The sequence below is a fragment of the Sciurus vulgaris genome (assembly GCF_902686455.1).
Source record: "Sciurus vulgaris genome assembly, chromosome: 4".
NCBI lineage: Eukaryota > Metazoa > Chordata > Mammalia > Rodentia > Sciuridae > Sciurus > Sciurus vulgaris.
Window position 1 is genome coordinate 151,259,511 of NC_136464.1, and position 24,727 is coordinate 151,284,237.

Here is a 24,727-nt window from a genome sequence, read left to right on the forward strand (position 1 = left end):
GAAACCACACTGCTGACTGTATGTTGTTAAAGGAATGCTTCTTTTTGTTCTCGACGCAGTTAACTTAGTTAAAATTATCGTGCTCCTTTAGAGGCTTGTTTTAAGCTTTGTTAGTATAAATCTAAAATACCCTTCACTGTGAGACTAGATTAGCCCTACTTTAAGGCTTGGGCTTTCTTAGGTCTCAAAAGCATTGTCTAAGCTCTAGGTATTTTTCTGCCTACAGGTTTCCAGAAGTTCTTCTTTCCTGGGTACTTTTTCCCGCCCCCTTCTTTATTCCCAAATTTTTTATATCTGTTTACATGAGTGCTCCTGATAGTGAATACAGGTATTAGTTACAAAAAAAAGAAACTTTCTTTTATAACAAAAAGAATGGTTCCTTCATAGGTATATGCTTTATTTCTAACATATGTAACAGGAAAATCTTGAATGAGAAAGTTCTTAAATCATATCTATATTCTTATATATTCATTTTAGGTAGCGCTGCATTTTTTTAAATTTCTTGTTACTCATGGAAATCATTCTGATTCGATAAGTGAAGACTTATTGAGAACAGTTTATATATGCATAATTATGGTTTCTGCAATCCAAATTCTGTTTTCATACCACTACCAGGTGAATATAGGAGTTTGTCATTAAAAAGGAAGAGCATCTTTCTAATTCATCCAAATGAAGAAAGGAGAAATTCTTTAAAATGATTCTCTTTTCCTATTCTTTCCCTCATTTTCTATACAGTCTTGCCTCCTGGTTATTTAAATTTATGTATTAGTTTATTCTAAAGCTGAGGTGCTTAAACAAAATCTCCTTTGAAAGTCAATCAAACTTTAACAGAAAAAGGGAAAGAGTAATAGGTATTCCAAAGTACTGCAAAAATAGGGATAAGAGAAGTTCAGAACACGGCATTAACAGAACAGACAGGCTTTTAAAAGAATGCTTTACATTTCAAAGAATCAACTGACATATTAAATACAAATAGAAAGACAGGAATTAGGAATATAAAAACATAAAATAAATTTTGCCTAAAAACAAATCATCATTTTGGAAAGGCTCAAAATTCAATGGAGTAAAAGTTATGTCCTATTATTTCAAATACTTTATAAAGAATATCAAATATGCACAATGCAGTGCCTATTCAGTAGCAGAAATAAGGATACAAATTATTTGGGGAAATAAAAGGAAATGTCATCAACAGACAGAGTGAAAAATGCACAATTAGAATATCTGTTTTAATGCTGAATGCATAAAAAATGCTATATATTTTCAAAGCATCCCTGAGTTAAAATAAGTGGTCAAAATGATATTGATTTCAATTATTCTGAATAAAAATACATTCACAGATTATATTTAATTTTAAGGTATTTTATAAATGACGTTCTATTTATTTATAATTTTTTGTGGAAAACCACACAGTTTGAGCCATGGCATAATGAAGTTTCATTTTGTAACCTTTTAGCTCTTTAAATAGGTATGTATAAAATCTTTTGGGATAATAAAATATAAAAGTCACCAAAACATCATTAAATTCATTTACTCTTACCATTCACCTATTAAAGGAATTTCCTAATTCCCTGTCTCAGGAAAACACAGTCCATCCCATTCCTTGCCAATTCTTCTGCCTCCTTGCTTTGCTTACTGTTGTAGCCCTACCCTCCAGAATAACAAAAGGTTAAGTGTACCACCTTTGTAAGCAACACCCTTTCAGATACATGTTCAATGATTCTTTTCTTATTGAGTTTTTTAATATAAATATTTGCTTACATGTTTAATTGACCCACCAGACTTAAGATCCGCAAAGACAGAATAAAGCCTTTTACATCAACCTTACCCTAGAAAAGAACTTAATGCACTTAATGCAGTTATTCAACAGAAAGAAAAAAATGTATAGATAATTTTGCCTAAATTCCTACTTGTAGACAATTTTGTTAATCTTTTTAAAATTAAGGAAGTTAGTAACTGATCTCTTGGTTACTTCTAACTGTAATATTCTGATACTTCAGAATATTAGGTAGTTCTAATATTTTAACAAATAGTTCTTTGTCCTGAACCCATTCGTGATAAATACACTAATGATGTTTGACTTTTAGTGATTTGACATTCTATTTTTCAATTTTATAATGGTGAGAAAGCAATACACATTCAGTAGAAACCATATTGCAGATTTTGAATTTTGGTCTTTTCCCAGGCTAACAATACTCTCTTTTGATGCTGGGCAGCAGCAATGGCCAGCAGCTCCCAGTCAGCCACAGGATCAAGAGGGGTAACAACTGGCACTCTACAGTGTGCTGTGCTGCTAAGTTGCCATGGTCAGTAATGGATTAAATGAGTTTTGACTTTCAATATTTTCAATAAGATGGGTTTATCAGGACATATCACTATCTTAAATGGAGAAGCATGTGTATGATATTGAACAATTTTATAATATATTTAAAGAAAGCACTGTGGTTCAAAATGGTCTGTAAAATAATCATCTGTATTGTGCAATAAATATATTATTAATCTCCCATGACATATTCAACATTATTCTGACATGTTTGTAATATAAAGGAATTTGGTATTATGGTTATATAGCTTCAATTACAGTAAGAGTAATTCAAAATCATTAATTGTAATTATTTACTAATTGGAAATTTTGGAAAGATACACAGGCAAGGAATAAATACAGACAGTATCAGGTCAGAACCCTTAGGTGCTGAGACCAGAAAAAAAAGTCAAAAACTATACATCTTCAAAGACAAATCTCCTAGTACTGAAAATAATTTTTTTAAGAAAAGCACTTGATGGTTAAAAATATGTGAATCCTTAGCAACTATTTAGAACAAAACCACTTACTTCACTGTAGCACTTAGGAGAAAGTTCAACTGTGGCATTAACAGGTTGTCTGGGGCTGACAGATAACGATCAAACTGAACCTTAAAAGAGGAACACAAAACATAAAGTTCACTGATCTGCTGACAAACATTTCATAAAGAACAACTGATTTTAAGTATTAAGTCTTAGGAAAAAATTCCATATTTCAAATAACTAGATTTTTTTCTTTGCATATTTCTTAAACATTCTAACTGCCAACTTTGTAATAGAGTCAATACTAGCAACACCTCTTTAAAAACCCTGAACCTAAGTTATTCATTTTAATCACTCTCATCAAGTTTAACAAGAAGTAAAGTTACCAGATTTCAAGTATATCTTCTGTGCATCTACTGTATTTGTTAATCTGCTCATTTGTTCATGAATCCATTCATTCGACCAGTATTTCTCAAGTACCCACCATTAGTAAGGTCCTATGCTAGCTAATGGGGATATAATAGTTAAGAGGATAATCCCTCGATTCACAGACCTTATTGCCTAGTAAGACAGATATTAAACAATAATGTAAATACTACATAAAAACAAACTGTGTTAAAAGCTATGATGGAAAAACCAAGGTTTAAAAGCTATGATGGAAAAACCAAGGTATCATAAAGTAAAAGTCAGGGACCAAGGCTGTGGGTTTAGCAAAGTCTAAGGAGAGGACATGTGAAGTGAGAGTTTAAGGACGAGCACCAGCTAAGTAAGTGGGGAGGAGGGTTCACGGAGAGGGGACTGACTGCATGAGAGAAGGAGTGAGAGGGAAAGGAAAATAGCTAGATTAGCGAGGTAAGTAGAAATCAGCTCACAAAGGAATAGCACACTTTATAAAGGACTTAAACTCCTACATAAAAGCATTAGTAAGCCACCTAAGTTAAGTGAAGATGCAATGTGATGTAAGTTTTAAGAAACTAAATTAGGCATGGAGAGGAGAATGAATGGAGGACTGTGACAGCAGAAGCGAAGCACCCAGTAGGCAGCTGATGCAGCATTTTAGACTGCAGGGTCAGCAGGGATAGAGGCGTGCAGGCACTTGAGAGAGTCAGTGCAAAGTCACCAGGACTTGGTTACTGGCAACAGGAAGAGCGGCTTGACTCTCAGATTCTGGATCTCTTAAGTAATTCACATTATTATCATAATACATTAATGTATTCTTCATCCATCTGTTTAGCTGTGTAACAGCTGTACTGCTTACTAGACCATGTTCATGTTCATGCCAATTCTTAACATAATGCCTAGAAAATAGCAGACACTTAGTCAATGACTGTTAAAATGATAAATGGATAGATGTTCTTATTACTCTCTAAGTTAAGAGCAGTTGGAGGAGAACCTGGGCCTTGCAAGACAGGGTTAGTTTTGGATTTCCTGAAACCTCTTAGCTGGAGGTAATGATCAGTAGATATAAAACCGTAGATTACATAAAAAACTCAACAAAGACTTTGCTTCTTCTGAGACACATGCAACTTGTTTCTAAGAGCAAGACCAGACATATGAGAATTTTGAATGAGGTTTAAAAATATTTTGTAGATTATGTTATGGACTGAATATGTGTCAGAAAGAGAAACAGGGAGCAAACACAAGTTTACAAGTAATATTACTAATCTTTGTTTAAACATACATCTTCATTGTGTGAGGATAAATAGCTTGATGTGAAATTACTGACTTATGTGTTGAGTTTACATACAATCTCAGAAATGTATGTCTTTTGTAATGAATCTAAAATTCATTTTCTAAAATCCATTTGAGCTTTTGAATATCACATTTTCTTTGCAGTTTTATAGTTTTTACTGATCTAGTTTTATTTGATACATGAAGTTATAATTAGTAGTGTCTTTTATGATATTATGCTCCTTACCTTTCCTATTTAGTGCTCTTAATTCTCAAGTATTGTCATCTGTGTTCTTTGTATTTGTTTGGTATCTTGCAAGCCTATCCCTTTATTTTCAGTCTTTTTTAGCTCTTTAGTTATTTTTAGGTTCAGTTATCTTAGTAGTGAGTATATGTGAGTATTTTAAGTACTTGGATAGGTGGTGTAGTATAGTAGCTAAGCCTACTGCAGGCCAGCTTGCTGGGCTGAATGGGTTTATCATGAGAATTAAGGAGTTAAAGCAGGAAAAAACCTATGTACGCTCAGTAAAGGACAATGGTGGCTGTTGTTCATTGCTGCTATTATTACTAATAATAGTATTACTATTTAAAGTTTCCAAAAGGGATCCTTTGTATGAGGAATAGTGCTACATGACTTAAAAGCACGGATGGTTATACATAAATGCAAAATATATACTTAAAACAGAGAAACATGCTACAAAGAGTGGTACTCATGCAGAAAGGAAGGAACAAGCTCTTCACCTGAAAAGAAGCTAATAAAGTGGAGGTTCAGTAAGTCCATGCTCAAGAGTAATATTCTGTTTTAAAACTGAAATCCCATTTCAGTTATCATCTGAGGGAAAAGTCAAGAACTATAAACCAGGAATCATAGCAGTAGCAACTCTGTGATATATAGCCCCACTTCTTTATGTCTGTCATTCTTGTTTCTTCATTAGATTAGCAGTAATACTCTGTAAATGAAGAAATTCTAAATAGTAATGATGAAGCTATTAAGGTATGGTGGAATGTTACTGTAAAGCAAACTCTCAGTTAATCTGATCAGTTAAAGGAATATATGCTCAACTGGTGTTATTGGACCCAATGTGAACACAATTTATCAAGAGACCAAAATAATCACCCAGGACCAAATTATCATATAGCAAAAACTGCAGAATAGTGTTTTTTAAGGAAATCGAAGCTGAAATGTTTTGTTATGTACTTACCATTGCAGCCTTCAGTGCAACAGAATCCAGATTGGGCATATTGGCTAAAGAGCCCTATTTTAAAAAAAAGCAAAAAGAAGATATAAAAATGTGCACATAAATTTTAGTTCACTTAGGGAATATGGTCCACTAGTGGACTGCCTAAATTTGGGAAGCAGTTTAGTTATTTCCAAAGAACTAAAGTATCATTTCTTCAGCCTCAGTAAGAACAGGGACTGATTTTAAGGGAGTAAGAAGCACATAAACTTATCAATAGTGGAAATATCATATATTCATAAGAAAGAAAAAGAAGATGCCAGCAAGACATGAAGGCTGAAGAGTTTCACTTTGATAATTTTAGAAAATAAAGAAAGCCAGAAGAATTGGTTTCCACTTGTATATTTCTACTGGGACTGTATAACCTTGATGCTGGTTCCAGAAGCAAACTGCTTTCCTTTAATGATTTGTTAAATTAAAAAGAGTATAACTACTATTTATATAGCAATCTATGCATTAAATTAACTGATAACAACATAGGACTTTGAAAAATGAATATTCTCTGTACATTTCATGATATTAATTTCTATATATTTTCATTACTTTTAACCAAAACTATTTGTAGTAGAAAGGATACTATTTGGGGCATCCCACTCAGGCAGTCATCTAAGAGGGATACATGCATAATCTCAATTTCACAACAGCCCTATGAAACAGATACTATTTTAACCCCTAATCTGCAGGCGAGGAAACAGACACAGAGAGAAAAGTCACCTCCCCAGCAAAACATAGCTAATCAGAGGTACAGCCAAGATTAAAATCCAGGGTTCATTTCCAGAAGACACACTCTAAACTGGCCTATTTCTTGAATTAAGAACACCAGTGCTTACCTGTTCAGGTTTGTGTTGCTGTACAGTGTTATAGATGTAACTCAAGCCTACTCTAGTTAAAACGTAAGACGCTTGCTCATTTATAAGTGTGTCCAAGTGTGCTTCAATCTAAAATAAAAGACAGTAGAAGGAAAACAATTTAAAAGAGGAGTAACACTGATGAGAACAGAAGCAGACCCCCGGAGGCTGAGCTCATCGTCAGGGACCTGCACCCTGGAATGGCACCAATCGTGAGGCTTGGGATGGCTTCTGTAAAAGGCCTTTCTTCCTCCAAAGAGGAAGTCCTCCTACAAAAGGATGAGAAAATCTGACTCAAAAGGAGTGGACAATTAGGTGGATTCCAAGACTACCCACTCACCAAAGAAAATGGGGTGCTTCTTAGCTCCTTTTAGCTGGTAATAAGCAGAAAACAAACAAACAAACAAACAAAATACTACAACAACCGTGTAAACTAAAATTCTTACGAAGCATTCTGAGAAGACAAGGGCTTTGTATGTTTGGCCTCCTGACCGTTCACCTTGCTGGACTGACTCAACGAATCAAATCATCTGGAGAAGCCTGGAGGAAATCCTGAGGATCCAGCAGGTCTGTGACAAGCAAGGGTAAGGATGAACCCGGGTCCAAGATTTCAGGCTCAGAAACGGCCTAGCAGATATGAGTGGCACGAGCTCCCCAGCTCTGTGCTATCTCCCAGGAACCCTCCTAATGCTAGTGGGGGCAGAAGCCAATGACAGGGAAACTTGATTCACCAGTGGCAGCATTCCCTCACAGAAAGATGCCTGGAGCTCTTCCTTCTACTCCTCACTGGGAAGTCCCCCAGTTGTACCAGTTTGTTTACTAATGGCACAGAACACTACCAACTGTGGTATCTGCACTATCTGAGTGTTTGCCTTGTTCAAGCACCCCAGTAGCTGTACTCTTCCCCCTATGGAACTTACAACCTTCGTTTATTTAAAGTCAATGTCTAATGGTGCATAGAGCCCTTACTTACTAGACTTACTGGAAATAAAAAACAAGATGTACAAATGTAAAAATTTAATGAAAGTCAAAAAGAGAGTATTTACTAACAAGAATCAAATCAGTAATCTGAAATAAAAAGGGAAGAAACTAATACAGAACAAATATAAAGGAACAGATTAAGGGGAAGACATTTAAAAGAAACTGGAGAACACATCCATAATATAAAATCAACTAAGGGCAGAAACTTCAAAATATAAAATAAAAAAAAATATGGAGAAGAAATGATTTAAGAAATAAAAAATTTTACTGAGCAAATGATTAGTTTAAATTTTCAAAATGAAATGGCTCTCTCAAGTTTAAGATGGAAAAAGAAACATTTTTAAAAATATGGATAGATTAAGCCTGGTCATTTTACCTGAAATACTGGAAGATGATAGGTATTACTAATAAACAATTAATAGAACAGGTCTAAAAACCAAGAATTCTTAGCCCAACAAAAACTTACATTGGAGAACCCAAATAAATCAGGTCTTCCAGTATTCACACTTACACAGCCCTTTCCCACACTGAGCCTGGGCTGCTCTGTGTGACCAACACTGGCCACAGAACATTAAAAGTATGCTTGCCCTCTTGGAACATCCCTTCAAGGAAACCGCTAGTGGATTCTGGAAGGGCAGTGAGGAAACGGCTCAGAGAGGCTGGAGAAAAGGGAATCTGAAATTTCTGCTGATAGAACAATTACCGAAAATGCCCCTTTAGTAATAAAGATATTACTGAGAGAATTTCTGGGGAGAAAGTTGAAATGTATGTTTTTTCCCCCCATTTAATGGGGGAAAAAAATAACCAAGGATCTAGAGAACCTGAATAAATAAAGAAACTCAATAAATTAATAAGACAAAGAACTATGCACCATGCAAAAAATGAGTATGGAACACTAAAGATACTGGTGATAAAGCAAACTGATGAACACCTGAAATATTTGAACATCTTAAGAAGAGATTTAGAAAATAGCAGAGGTTTATGTTTGAATCAGTGACAAATACAGAAAAAAAGGTGAAAAATTTTAAAGAAAATGTTAGTAATTCCACAAAAATTCAAAAATTATTCAAGAAAGGAAAAAAAATCATTCTTCATTACATGGCTCAGCCATGTTTGCAGTTGTAATAATTCAATGCAATATGTCTAAACAAAAATTGTAACCACATTGGAAGGATGGGAAAGTTCTTAGTATATCCAATTACTATATGTGTGTATGTGTAAGCAGAGAAATTTTTATCATCCAGAGTATACATTCAACACATTAAATCTAAGCTTAAAAAAAAAAAAAACCAGCAAGTAGCAATACACAAAATATTTAGTTACAAATATAAATGCCAAAAGAAGTAAATATAAGAACTGAAAGAGATCGTCCTTTAGGAGAATAGAAGAGAGACATAGGGGTGGAGAGGATGGTACACTGTTTTTTTGTAACAAACTCTAGAATTACTTAACGTTGAACCATTAATATAGATAATTTTGAAATATTTCTTTTAAAAGAAGGAATTCAAAATTAGAAAATATCACAAATTTAGATGTATTGAAACTCATTCCTCAGAAAACTCAAATTTTAACGAATAAATTTTTACTATATCTACTACCTAATCGTTCTCATACTTGTGATAATTGTTTTTTTTTTTTAACACTGCATCTATCAATATCACTGTAAAACTGGAACTCAAGTATTTAGAAAATTTTACAAATAACTTTATTTCAGTCATCATACAGAATCCTAAGTAATACCATTTGGCTTATAGGAGGGGCGACTGGTATAACAAATTACAATGTTTTGCCTAACACTGGTTTACACACAGATAAAAATATATCTGTCCTCTGTAACACATTCTGCACTAGCTACAGAGCTTGAAAAATATAGCATATTATTCACAGCTCAAAGTCTGAGACTGCATATAGCAGTGAATAACTATTCAAATTAATCATGCTATCATGCTATACTATGGGCTGAATCAAGTATCTTAACCTTTCATACTCTGGCTTCTCCAAAGTTGAAAACCAAAACAGTAAACATGTGGTGTTGTCTGTGTATCCATCCTTCTACCACACTATATCAAGGGATTTATAGGAATTAGGTCAAACTGCCCAAGCTAGTAGCTTAAAGCTATCACAGTAAGAAAAAAGATTCCATCACAAGGAATAGTCAATTTATAGCAAAATTTACCTGAAACTGTAGCATTTCCAGACGTCTATCAGTGAATTCAAATAGGGCTAATGTTGTCTTCATCATATATAGTGAATTAACCATGAAAGTGGCCATATCAGCTGTGCCCAGATTACTGGCTGACACAGTACACATCTGGAGCAGTGGATCCAATACACAAGACAAAACCTGCACACACAAAATAAAATCAGTTCTTTATTTCCAAATTTGTGGTATGGTCCTGGATTAATGGCACTTCAGAATTAATACCAAACTAATTGGAAAAGTGCCAAATTATAGAAAAACATAAGAAAAAGAGTAAATGATAATAACTGTAATTTTAAAAATGGGTATGAGTGAATCAATACTTTTAAAAGAGAATCAACAAGAAGGAAGGGGTTATCTAAATATATGAGTTACAAATACCAGCATTCAAACAGAATGTACAACAGAGGAGCAAAAAGCAATCACTGAAAATGAATTCACAAACTACCTGCACAAAATCAGCTTGACGAGCATCCAATGGTATGACTGAGGAATCATGCGATGCCAAAACTTCACGCAATAACATGAGTGTCTGATTGAGTGCAGCACTTGGTCCAAGATCAGGTGGTGGGAGCTCAACCTAAAATAAAGAATGTTTTATGCACTCCTTAATCTTTCCACTAAATTTTTAGGTATACATACCAGTTCATGATAAAACAATACATGTGCATAATAAAAAAAACACTAGCTAACACATTAGAAATCTATAATTTATCAGTAGCTTATTTTGAACTATACTCATCAACACAGAAAGTAACATGTTTTTTTGTCAGATTATCTTAGAATGAATATAACTTTGGATTCTAAGACTCAAAATTTTATGGGAAAAATTAGTGTTCATTTGAATAGGAGAATTATATTTAATGTTATGTGAAATGTCCTTGTTTTTGTTTATATGTTTTTAGCCCACTTCATAACAAAAAACAGACTAGTGCTATCCCAACTATAATAAAGTTGAGAAACTTTATTTTCTCAGGCCTAAATCACAAGGATCTGTCCAGTATGTCCAAGTATCACTCCTTCATCAAGTGCTCCAGCAGTGTCAGGAGGCTAGTCCATGGGCCATACACTTTGCAAATCACTTCACAAAAAGAGTGCAACAATAATATTAAAATCTGGGACTCTGGAAATCAATGAAACTGAGAATAAAAAATACAATACACAGGATCAATGAAACGAAGAGTTGGTTCTTCAAGAAGATAAGTAAGATAGATAAGCCCTTAGTCAAACTAACCAAAAGAAAAAGAGAGAAGATCCAAATTAATAATAAGAGGTGAAAAAGACATCACAGACATCCAGCAGATCATTAGGGACTATTCTGGAAGCTTATACTCCAATAAATTGGAAAACCTATAAGAAATGGATACATTTCTAGACAAATGTGATCTGCCAAAACTGAACAAAAGAACATAAAACACAATCAAACCAACAACTAGCAATGACCAGAAACAGTAACAAAAAGCCAATTAAAAAAAGCCCAGGACCAGATGGATTCTCAGCTGAATTTTACCAAACCTTCAAAGAATTAATGCCAATACTCCTCAAATTGCTCTATGAAATAAGAAAAGGTAGATTACACTTCCCATTCTATGAAGCCAGTATCACATTCATACCAAAACCAGATAAGGACATGTCAAGGAAAGAAATTTACAGACTCATAGCCCTTAAATAAACTTAAATGCAAAAATTAAACTTAAATGCAAAAATTCTTAATAAATTATTAGTAAATTGTGTTTAACAACAGTATTAAGAAGATTGTACACTACAGCCAAGAGGGTTTTATCCCAAAGATGGAAGAATGGTTTAATACATGCAAATCAATGAAGTAATTCATCACATAAAAAGAATTAAGGACAGAAATCACATAGTCATCAACAGATGCAGAGAAGGCCTTCAGCAAAACTTAGCGCCCATTCATGATAAAAACACTGAAGAAACTAGGGATAGAAGGAACCCACCTCAATATCAAAAAGGATACATAAGAAAAACCCAAAGCCAAAAACCAAAGCAAATCTCTTAGTAAATGGGGAAAAACTGAAAGTACTTCCTTTAAAATGTGGGATAAGACAAGGATATCCACTTTCACCACTCCCATTTAATATTGTGCCAGAAATTCTAGCCAGAGCAATTAGGCAAGAGAAAGAAATAAAAGGGATAAAAACAAAAAAGGAAGAAGTCAAATTATCACTGTTTGCCGAAGATATGATCCTTTACCTAGAAGATTCAAAAAATCTCCACCAAAAGACTGCTAGAATTAATAAATTTGGCAAAACAGGTTATAAAATCAAAATACAAAAAAATAATTAATAGCTTTCCTATATACCAGTTTTGAGAAAGAAATCAGGAAAACAATTCCATTCATGATAGTCTAAAAAAACAAAACAGCAACAACAAAAAGAACCCCAAACCATTGGAATAAATCTAAGCAAGGACGTGAAAGAAGACCTCAGAAGATGCAAAGACCTCCACGTTCGTGGATAGGCAAAACTAATATTGTTAAAATGACTCTACTACTAAAAGTAATATACAGATTCAATGCAATCTCCATCAAGATACCAGTGACATTCTTCACAAAACTAGAAAAAACAGTACTAAAATTCATTTGGAAGAATAAAAGATCCAGAATAGCCAAAGCAATTCTAAGCCAAAAGAGTAATGTTAGAAACATCACAATACCTGACTTCAAATATACCACAGAGCTCTAGTAACAAAAACTGGCCTAAAAAGAGACACACAGATCAATGATACAGAATATAAGACAAAGAGATAAACACACACATCTACTATAATCATCTGATCCTTGACAAAGGTACCGAAACATACATTGGAGAAAAGACAGCTTTTTTAACAAATGGTGTTGGAAAAACTTGTTATCCATATGTAGAAGAATGAGACTAGACTCCTATCTCTCACCCTGTACAAAAATCAACTCAAAGGGGATGAAAGATTTATGAAGCAGACTATGCAACTTCTGGAAGAAACTATACAACTCTTAGAAGAAAATGTAGGGCCACTCCTCCTGTACAAGCAACAATTTTCTCAATAGGACCACTAAAGACCAGGAAATAATGCCAAGAGTCAATAAATGGGATGGCATCAAATTAAAAAGCTTTCATACAACAAAGAAAATGTGAAGAGACAGCCTGCACAATGGGAGAAAATCTTTGCTAACTACTCTTCTGACAGAGAATTAATATCTACAATATATAAAGAACTCAAGAAACTTTACACCAAAAGATCATACAACCCAATTAATAAAAATGGAATGAGTCAGACATTATTACCCAATGTACATGTATGATTACATGAATGGTATGAATCTACATGGTGTACAACCATAGAAACGAAAAGATGTACCCCATTTGTGTACAATGAATCAAAATGCAGTCTGTAAAAATAAAAAAATTATTAAAAAAATAAATGGGCAAATGAATAAAATAGACATTCTCAAAGAAGAGATACAAATGGCCAACAAATACATGAAAAAATATTCAACATCATTAGCAATTATGGAAAATGCAAATCAGAACTATACAGATTTCATCGTACACCAGTCAGAATGGCAGTCATCAAGAATATAAATAATAAAAGCTGGAGAGAATGTGGAGAAAAAGAAATACTTTTACACTGTTGGTGGGATTATAAATTAGTACAACCACTATGGAAATCAATATAAAGGTTCCTCAAAAGACAAGGCACGGAACCACCATATGACCCAGCTATACCACTCCTCAGCATTTATCCTAAAGAATTAGTCATCATACTATAGCAATACATGCACACCCATGGTTATAGCAGCACAATTAACAGTAGCCACACTATGGAACCAGCCGAGGTATCTATCAATGGAAGAATGGATAAAGAAAGTGTGGTAAATATATACACAATGGAGTTTTACTCATCCATGAAGAAAAATGAAGTTTTGTCATTTGCAGGACAATACATGGAACTGGAGACCATTATGTTAAGAGAATTAAGTCAAATTCGGAAGGTCAAGGGTCCTATGTTTTCCCTCAAATGGGGAAGCTAGAGAAGAAAAAGGAAAAGAAAGGTGGGAGTAGATCTCAGGGAAATCAGTAGAGGACAGGGACCAAGAGAAGGGAGGTAGGGAGGGAGGCGGTAAGTGCTAGGGAGTGATATTGGCCAAATTATATTGTTATATTGTATGCATGTATGCATATTAACAAATCCCATCATTATGTACAACTATAATACACGTATAAATAAAAAAGAAAAAATCTGGGGTTCTGGAGCTAAAGTAAGTTCAAATTCTGTATCTACCACTTGCTAGTTGTATGACCTTGGGAAAGTTACTTAACATCCCAGAACTTCAGAATGATTCTACAAGGATTAAACAGAATTCTTGCATGTGAACTGCTGAGAAGAGCGCTTAGGACTTAATAAGTGGAAGGTATACAAAGTGCATGACCTCCAAATGGGGGTATCATGATACCGGGGAGGAAGCCCTGGGGAATTTTTCATTCATTCATTTTCATTCTCCTCAACAGGATCTATGTAAGGAGCAGTTAACGGCTCTTTCTGAAGATCATCCCTGTACTGAGTCCTATGAGCATTAATGGCCCCAACATCTTACAACTAAGATGAGGCATTCTCCAAGTTCACACAAAGCATCTTTCCTTCCTAAATGTTTCACTATGTTGAAATTTTGCTAGCTAATTTTATATCCTTGTGACTCAAAAGCTTTACCTTTTAAGTTAGTATTATTAAATATAAAAAGGGTAGGAATAAAAGTTATTTAACATTTTTGCTTTATGAATATTAAATGAATTAGAGTACTTGCTAAGCTTTACCTTAATAGACATTTAACATTAATATTTTCCTATTCATCAGACCAATGACCCAAAAGTATTTACTGATTTTTCTTTTCCTCACTTCCCTGACTTCATTTACCAATAAGCCCTGTATCACTAAGATATATTCAAATGCAATGCTCCAAACTGTCCCCATGCTACCACCCAACAGCAAGGCAGTCTCATCTTTTGCCTGGTCTATTCCAAGAGTTTCCTGAGAGGTCTCATCTCCCATACCTACCTTCCATTCTCCATACATCAGTCAAAATAATCTTTTCAAAATGCTTTAAATGTTTTAAAAGTAAATAAAAAAGGTCAGACCTCTAAACCCATTAGTCTTCAATGGCTCATGCTTGCACTTAAAATCCAGTTGTCTTAAAGGTGTGTAACACTTAAAACAAACTCTAGTCTCTACACTCATAGCAGATGTGTGGAAAATATGATTAAAAAGCAAAAAAACAAAACAAAACAAAACTTACAACAGCATCAAGAAACCATCCAATATCTAAGAATAAGCCTAATAAAAGATGTGTAAGGCCAGAAAATTATATTACTGAAAGAAATTAATGAACACCTCAATAAAGGGATAGCTATACCACATTCACAAACTACAAAATTCATTATTAAGATGTTAAATTCTCCCAAATTAATTTATAGATTCAAAATCCCAAAAAGCTTTTTACTTTGAAAATTGACAAGATTATTCTAAATTCACACAAAATTGCATAGAACTTAAAATCGCATTGCCTAAAATAGCCAATACACTACTATTAAAAAAAAAAACTGAAGGATTTTAAGGTAATAGATCAAAGCTGTGGAATGATTAAAGAATGTGGCACTGGTGCAACGGATAGAAAAATAAACCAATGAAATAAATGTAATAAAAGAAAATGAAAAAAACAAAATAAACTCACTCACATGGTCATGTGATTTATGAAACAGTTTCCACAGTGGGAAAATGTCTTTACAATGATACTTGATCAAGTGTACTATATATCCATATGGAAAAAAATCTTTACCCTACCTTACCTCATATTCGAAAATTATTCTGAGAAGGATCAAAGACCTAAATGTGGAAGATAAAATAATCAAGCTTCTTGGAAGAAAACATGGATGAACACCCTCAGGAAAGGGTTTCTTAAGCAGAACACAAAATGAATTAATCTCAAAAGATTAGTATATAGAACTGGATTAAAAATTAAGTGCTTCTATTCATCAAAATATATCATTAAGAGAGTGAGAAAACAATTAAAAAACTGAAAATTATTTCACAACAGTAGGAAAAAAGACAACCCAATGGAAAACTGGGCAACAAAATTCATAAGAGTACATTCAACAGCCAATAAACATGAAAACCTGTTCAACGCCATTAGTCTTCAGAAAAATGCAAACTACACACATTAAATACTATCACATACTTTCCAACAATGGATAAAATTAAAAAGACCAACAACATCAAGGACTGGAGAGGATGTAGAGCAACTAACACTTCCACACATTCCTGGAAGAGTAATGGGAAAACATTTTCAAGGCAAAACCTACTAGAACTCATCAGTTGTATCATCCAGATTTATTCCATGTCTGTGATACAAACAACAGAAAAGAAAACTTATAATCAGCAAAAGATGTACAGGAGTACTCACGGCAGCTTATTTACAATACCCAAGAGCTAGAAATAACCCAAACATCCATCTAATAGGCAAATAATTGCAGTGTATTTATATAATTATCTATACAATAGAACTTCACAATGATTAAAAAATGAACCACTAGGACTCTGGACATCCCCCCCATCACTGCAGACAGCCACTTTACACTGCACCCGATCCCACCCTCCCATGTGCTGACTTGGCGTGCACTCGCTGGGGCTCCCCAGCTTCTTTGGAACTGGTGCAGACATTCTGAATTATTTCTGAGGGTGTGGCCACCATTATTGGAAGGGTGGCTCCCTTCCTGAGACCTACAGAAGACTGGAGGCCCTTTGACAGGTACCTTTATTTACTCACTTACATCCTACACCCTTCCCTATCCTCTTCGTTCACCACTAGAAATACTGTAAATAATAATCGAACTCATCCTATTCATTACAAAGTCTTTATAGGGGCTATCTGGTTCAGGGTTGCATTTCCTCTGTATTGGGTGCTGTTAATATTGCTCTCCCCTTCAAAGGAGAGGTACTGGAAAACTGAAGGGTCACAATAAGCCTGCAGGGGGTGGAAACTTCAGTACCTCAGATCTTCACTGCTAGGAGGGGAATATACAGAAACAATATTTAAAAAATGGGAAGAAAGTGTCCCTAACAAACCAAGATGCTATTTTGATAGAATCCAATGATAGCATGACAGTAGAAATGACAAAGAAAAGTTTAGAATCTGCATAATTAAAATGATTTGTGAAGCAAAGACGAGATAAGAGAGCAAATGCAGGCAATGCATGACCATTCCAGTAAACAGTTAAAAGAGCAAATGCAGGATGCAAAAGAACATGGATGCCAACCAAGAATCCTATGCCCAACTAGCCTTCAGATTTGATGATGAAATAAAATCTTTCCATGATAAACAAAAGTTAAAAGAATTTACAAATAGAAAGCTTGTACTATAGAACATTCTCAGCAAAATATTTTGTGAGAAAGAAGTGAAAAAGAACAAGTCAGCAAAGGGAGGAACTGCCCTAAAGGAAAAGTCAATCAAAGGAGAAACCAAGTCAACTTAAAAACTTAAATAAGCCAAAATGACCAGGAATACAAATCATATCACAATAATAACCCTGAATGTTAATGGCCTAAACTCAATAATCAAAAGACAAAGACTGGTAGATTGGATTAAAAAGAAAGACCCAACAATATCCTGCCTTCAAGAGACTCATGTCATAGAAAAAGACATCCACAGACCAAAGGTGAAAGGATGGGGAAAAACATACCATGCACATGGACTCAGAAAAAAAGCAGGGGTCTCCATCCGCATATCAGATAAAGTGTACTTCAAATCTAAGTTAATCAGAAGGGATAAAAAAGGACATTTAATACTGCTTAAGGGAAGCATAAATCAACAAGACATAATGATTTTAAATATTTATGCACCAAACAATGGAGTATCTATGTACATCAAACAAGCCCTTCTCAATTTTAAGAATCAAACAGACCAAAGCACAATAATATTAGGGGACTTTAACACACTGCTCTCACCACTGCATAGATACTCCAAACAAAAACTGAACAAAGAAACTACAGAACTAAATAATACAATCAATGATATAGACTTAATGGACATTTACAGAGTATTTCATCCATCATCGAGCAAATATACTTTCTTTTCTTTTCAGCAGCTCACGAATCCTTCTCCAAAACAGACCATATGCTATGCCAAAAAGAAGCCATTAGTAAATACAAAAATATAGAGATATTACCTTGTATCCTATCAGACCAAATGGAATGCAATCAGAAGTCAATGATAAAATAACAAACAATAACTACTCCTACATCTGGAGACTAAATAATATGCTATTGAATGATGCAATGATAACAGAAGACATCAGGGAAGAAATAAAAAAAAAATCTTAGAGGTAAATGAGAACAATGACACAACATATCAAAATCTCTGGGACACTGTGAAAGCAGTACTAAGAGGAAGTTCATTGCATTGAGTCCATACATTAAGAAAATAAAAAATCAACAACTAAATGACCTAACATTACAGCTCAAAGCCCTAGAAAATGAAGAACAGATCAACACAAAAATAGCAGATGACAGTAAATAATTAAAATCAGAGCTGAAATCAATGAAACTGAAACAAGAGAAACAATTCAAAAAATTGACAAAACAAAAAGTTGATTCTTTGAAAAAGTAAACAAAATTGAAAAACTCTTAGCCATACTAATGAAGAGGAGAGCGAAAACTCAAAATACTAGAATTTGTGATGAAAAAGGAGAAATCATGACAGATACCATTGAAATACATAACATAATTAGAAGCTACTTTGAAAATCTATACTCCAATACTGAAGACATTGACAAATTTTTAGAGACATATGATCCTCTCAAACTCAATCAGGAAGACATACACAATTTAAACAGATCAATATCAAGCACCGAAATAGAAGATGCCATCAAAAGCCTACCAAATAAGAAAAGCCCAGGACCAGATGGATTCTCAGCCAAATTCTACAAGATCTTTAAAGAAGAACTAATACCAATACTCCTCAAAGTATTAAATAGAAAAGGAGGGTACGCTTCCAAAATTATTCTATGAGGCTAATATCACTCTGATACCAAAACCAGACAAAGACACATCAAGGAAAGAAAACTTTAGTCCAATATCCCTGATGAACATAGATGCAAAAATCCTTAACAAAATACTAGCAAATCACATACAAAAATATATTAAAAAGTAGCAGGATATAAAATCAATACGCATAAATCTAATGCATTTCTATTCATAAGTGATGAATCCTCTGAAAGAGAAATTAGGAAAACCACTCCATTCACAATAGTCTCAAAATAAAAACACTTGGGAATCAATCTCACAAAAGAGGTGAAAGACCTCTACAATGAAAACTATAGAACGCTAAAGAAAGAAATTGAAGAAAACCTTAGAAGATAGAAAGATCTCCCATGTTCTTGGATAGGCAGAATTAACATTGTCAAAATGGCCATTCTACCAAAGGCACTATACAGATTCAATGCAATTCCTATTAAAATCCCAATGACATTCCTCATAGATATAGAGAAAAAAATCATGAACTTCATCTGGAACAATAAGAGACCTCAAATAGCCAAAACAATCCTGAGGAGAAAAAGTGAAGCGGGAGGTATCACAATACCAGACCTTAAGCTATACTAAAGAGCAATAGTAACAAAAACGGCATGGTATTGGCACCAAAATACACAGGCAGACCAATGGAATAGACTAGAAGACCAGAGACAAAACCACATAAATACGGTACCTCATACTAGACAAAGAAGCCAAAAACATACAATGGAGAAAAGATAGCCTGTTCAACAAATGGTGCTGGCAAAACTGGAAATCCATATGCAGTAAAATGAAATTAAACCAATCTCTCACCCTGCACAAAACTCAACTCAAAATGGATCAAGGACTTAGGAATTAGCCAAGAGACCTTGCACCAAATAGAAGACAAAGTAGGCCTGAATCTTCATCATGTCGGGTTAGGATCAGACTTCCTCAACAAGACTCCCAAAGCACAAGAAATCAAAGCAAGAATCAATAAGTAGGATGGACTCAAACTAAAACTAAAGAGCTTTTTCTCAGCAAAGGATACAATCAATAATGTGAAGAAAGAGCCTACAGAGTGGGAGAAAATCTTTTCCACATGCACTTCAGATAGAGCACTTATCTCCAAAATTTTTAAAGAACTTACAAAACTTTACACCAAAAATACGAGGAGCCCAGTCATTAAATGGGCCAATGAACTGGACAGACACTTTACAGAAGACACACAGGCAATTAATAAATATATGAAAAAGTGTTCAACATCTCTAGTAATTAGAGAAATGAAAATTAAAACAACTCTAAGATTTCATCTTACTCCAATTAGAATGGCTATTATCAAGAACACAAACAATAATAGATGTTGGTGTGGATGTGGGGAAAAAGGCACACTTTTACATTGCTGGTGGACTTGCAAATTGGTGCAGCCACTCTGGAAAGCAGTGTGGAGAATCCTAAGAAAACTTGGAATGGACCCACCTTTTGACCCAGTTATCCCACTCCTCGGTTTATGCCCAAAGGACCTAAAATCTGCAAACTACAGTAACACAGGCACATCAATGTTTATAGCAACTCAGTTCACAAGAGCTAGATTGTGGAACCAACCTAGATGCCCTTCAACAGATGAATGGATAAAGAAACTCTGGTATATATACACAATGGAATACTATTCAGCCATAAAAATTAATAATATTATGGCATTTTCAAATAAATGGATGGAATTGGAGAATATCATGCTAAGTGAAATAAGCCAATCCCAAAAAACCAAAGGCTGAACGTTTTCCCTGATAAGTGGAGGATGATATATAATGGAGGTGGGAGGGTGGACAGTGAGAGAAGAATGGAGGAACTTTACATAATGTTGAAGGAAATGAGAGGGCGGGAGGTATGAAAAATCATGGAATGAGACAGACATCATTGCCTTATGTACATGTATTATTACATATTACATGAATGGTATGAATCCACATAGTGTACAATCATAGAAACAAAATGATGTACAATGAATCAAAATGCAGTCTGTAAGAAATAAAAAAATAACTATTTTTTAAAAAATGAACTACTAAACATGCCAATGGATAAATTTTAGAGATATAATATTAAATGAACCATAAGAGCCAAAAATTTGTGAATTTATTTACATGACATTAAAAAGCAGGAAAAAAGGGAGAGAAACAGATGGTGGTACATGCTGGGGAAGGTACTGACTGGGTAGAGCAAGAGGAAGCCTTCTCTGGCGCTAGTTAGGTTTTATATCTTGATATGGATGATGGTTAATGAGTACACACACATACAGAGATTCAGTGGAGTATACGCTGTGACTTGTGTACTGGACATTATATCTCCATGTAATATTCAAAATTAATAAACAAAGTGATCGCTAATAGTTGTTAATTAGTGCCCATGAGTTTTGTGAAACACATATTCATAATTTTATGTACATTTTCCCAAATGATAAAGTTGAGTAGAAAGAAAAATTACACATTTTAAAACCATTCTTCAGTCAACTGAAAACCTCATATTCAGTATATTACCTTTCTTTCATGTATGATTACACGAATGGTATGAATCTACATTGTGTACAACCATAGAAACGAAATGTACATTTGTGTACAATGAATCAAAATGCAGTCTATAAAAAAGTAAAATAAAATAAAATAAAATAAATGAAAAAAATATGTAGAGCTTTAGCATGAAAAATGGCTGTCATTTTTCCTGTGACTAGTTGCTTTTTATCCCTTTTGGAGTATAATGGATTTGACTTTTCTAGAGAAAAATGAAAAGTCTACATCATAAATAAATGCAAAAGCTCTTTCTAGACTCCATTCCTCTGCAACTTTATTTTATGCTTTCAAATATCTTCTATTTAATGTCCTCTAATTTTCTGTTCTGTAACTTCAAAGATTCTTTAGGCCTTTGCTTTCAAAAAATAAAAACAAATACAAACCAGAAAAATCTGTATATTTTAAACTAATGTCCTTATTCTACATATGGACTCTTTTTGCTCACAGTAAGTGACATACATTACTTGGACAATAAGTAGAATTAAAGTTTTTTTGTTTGTTTGTTTTTGGTACTGGGGACTCAAGTCACATTCTCTTATTCTCTTTATAAGGTTAGAATCATTTTAGAGGAAGTGAAATGGTTGACAAGAAGCAGAATGAGAAAAGATATGATTAATATAAAGTATCATTCAAATTGAATGAATGAAATTATTCTTGAAAGAAATTTGAAATGGTTTTATATATATATATAGTATGTGTATATGTATACATATGGGCAACATAGATATTGTAAACAGTATCATAATCCAATCCTAATTTAATGTTAAAATATCCTTTAATCGGCCCAATTCATATCTGAGAAAAACATTTCAGGGTACAATTATTAACAGTAATGACAACAAAAACAAAATAATCATCAGAATCCATTCACTGCTGTAAATTCACATAAGCTGTAATTGGTAATTAATATATTCAAATTATAATCTTTTTCTTCCAATTTTTACACTATTCAAGGTTCTCATTGGAAGATGCCATCCTTACAAGTCGCCTTGTTATCCTTTGTATTTTCCTATTTTCTTGCAACTTTCCTTTTAACTTTTATATGAGTAATAAAATATAGAGGAATTTAGCATTTGATGAGGGGATAAGACAAACAGGCACCCACTTGGAAAAGGTAAACAGATCCCTAATATGGACAAAAGTAAACTTCAGGAAGAACAAAAACATGATGCAAAAATGAAACCACAGAGACACCTAAAAACATATATCTAAATGAATTTGATAAACAACCTATGATTTTCTTACCAATAAAAGCTAACTTCATCACGTATTAAATACTAAATGTATTTTTCTGTGGGGAACTTTCAAGCATGACACGTTTTCAAGGGAAAACTATAAGGAGAAAAAAAACTTCAGATTTTTCCACATCCAAAGATAAAAGTTGATGTGTCAAAAAAGACTACAGGCAAATAAAAGGAAAATAACTTATAGAAAATGTTTAGAATATAAATGTTAATATTCTTAAGGTATAAAGAATATCAGGAATTAACAAGAATAAGACACAACCCAGCAGGAAAATGGCAAAGGAATCAACAATTCACACACAGGCAATAAAGATAAATAAAATGTTAATTCTTAATAGAATCACAGAAGTCCAAGTGAGAAAAACAATGAGATGTCACTGTATGCTCATCATATTGGCAAAGGTCTTTTAAAACGCCCACTGACCAGTTTCAGCAAGGCTTGGCACATCTGATGGGAGACTATAGGGTAAACTTGTCCACATGGGTGAAAGGAGGTAAATATGAGTGGCTGCCTTCAATCACACAGCATTTAATGGACATCACAGAGGGCTTTGCTCATCTTATAGACAGCGAATTTTTTGGACTCCAGTCTACAAGGTTTTATAATTTCCTTTAGCAATGCCTAGTGGTGACAACATATACAAAGCAAAAATTGAAAAATTAATCCATGATGGTTTTGCAAAGTGAATACAGTAAACTGACAAAAGGTACAAGAGAAAAGGCAAGATAATGATGGAACATGCACTAGCAAAAAATGAACAGAACTAATCATTCAGGTATGCAGTATCAAGCTCTTTATGAGCTGAGATTTTTGAAAATCTGTTTGCTGGTTCTATAGCTTTCCAGCTAATTCTCCTGTTTTTATAGTGGACAATCAAAACATTCATCAATAATCTAATGTCTCCTCATTTGAAATATTTAAATCTCATTCCCCACCCCCAGCTTCTTTCTGAAGTACTGGGTAGTGAACTCTGGATCTGGCCCATGCTAAGTGCTAGGTAAGCACTCTACCACTGAGCCACACCCCCAACCCTTTATCTGGTCTGAATACCATGGCTATTATCCAAAAGTACTGGCAAGCATTCTTGATTTATTTAGATAGGAATATGCCTCTAGTGCTTCTGTGTTATATTGGTTATTAGTTCTATTTATCTTCTTATGATTAAAGAAGTATTCTTCCATTATTTTTCTCCCCAATTTGATTAAACATCATGACAATATAGAATTCAACATATTTTACATATTCAATAAGTATATTTCTTAATCACCATTAAATTTTAATGTGTAAACATTTAACACACACATATGCATATATAGAGTATCTCTGATCACCTAAAACATTTATTTTCTAACTCTGATATATTCTTATATTTGTGGAATAATCATACCTGGCTTTAATATAAAGCTGGATCTGACCTGATGATACATTTTTTGGAAAGTTAAAAAGTGAATGACTTGTGGTCATCACCCAGCACTATTTTTAACAGGCTTTAATGTCAGTGTTATACTATCAAAGAACTGGACTGCTCCTCCTATTTCTCTGTGTTGTACAAAACTGTTCACTCCTTGCAGATGTGAATGAAACATCTCAGCAACCTGAGGTCAGTCTTGCAGAAAGTTCCTTAGTTGCCTTTCCTCCCTCCCTATACCAAACAAGTAAGTAATACACTTTTTAAAATGTTTTGGAGGGCTGGGGATACAGCTCAGTTGGTAGAGTGCTTGCCTTGCATGCACAAGGCCCTGGATTCAATCCCTAGTTCCACCAAAAAAATAAAAAAATAAAGACAAAAGAGTCCTAGTAACCTCATTTAAATATGTGGGTTCAAATATACCTTTCATGAAAAACTCTAAATATAAATGAACAGTTCCAATTCCAGAGAAATATTCTACAGGTAGGTCCCTCAAACTCAACTTTCCTACTTAGATGATATCATCATCTTTATCTCCCAAATTTTACCCCCTTTTTGTCTTCCAGAGACTTGTGATCCACAGAGAAATTATTCCAGACCCATTCCTCTCTCCTGTCCATAGTCAATCAGTCACCAATTTGAAGATTTTACCTCTACCCCTCAAGTATCTGTACATCGTAGGTGTTCTCAAATCTCTCTTAGGTCATGTATTTCCATAAAAATGACTTCAGTACTCTCTCTGATTCCGTCTCCAA

General features: G+C 34.0%; 1 protein-coding gene across 1 annotated transcript in view; it reads right to left on the reverse strand.

Moving 5' to 3' along the window:
- Positions 1 to 24,727, reverse strand: part of COG6 (component of oligomeric golgi complex 6) — an 88,922-nt gene that overhangs the window by 11,617 nt on the left and 52,578 nt on the right. The window contains exons 14-18 of the mRNA XM_079136164.1: positions 10,168 to 10,299; positions 9,696 to 9,863; positions 6,521 to 6,628; positions 5,655 to 5,708; positions 2,830 to 2,909 (exon numbers count right to left, since the gene is read on the reverse strand). Coding sequence (XP_078992290.1) covers positions 2,830 to 2,909; positions 5,655 to 5,708; positions 6,521 to 6,628; positions 9,696 to 9,863; positions 10,168 to 10,299 — 542 coding nt within the window. The remainder of the gene's footprint in view (positions 1 to 2,829; positions 2,910 to 5,654; positions 5,709 to 6,520; positions 6,629 to 9,695; positions 9,864 to 10,167; positions 10,300 to 24,727) is intronic.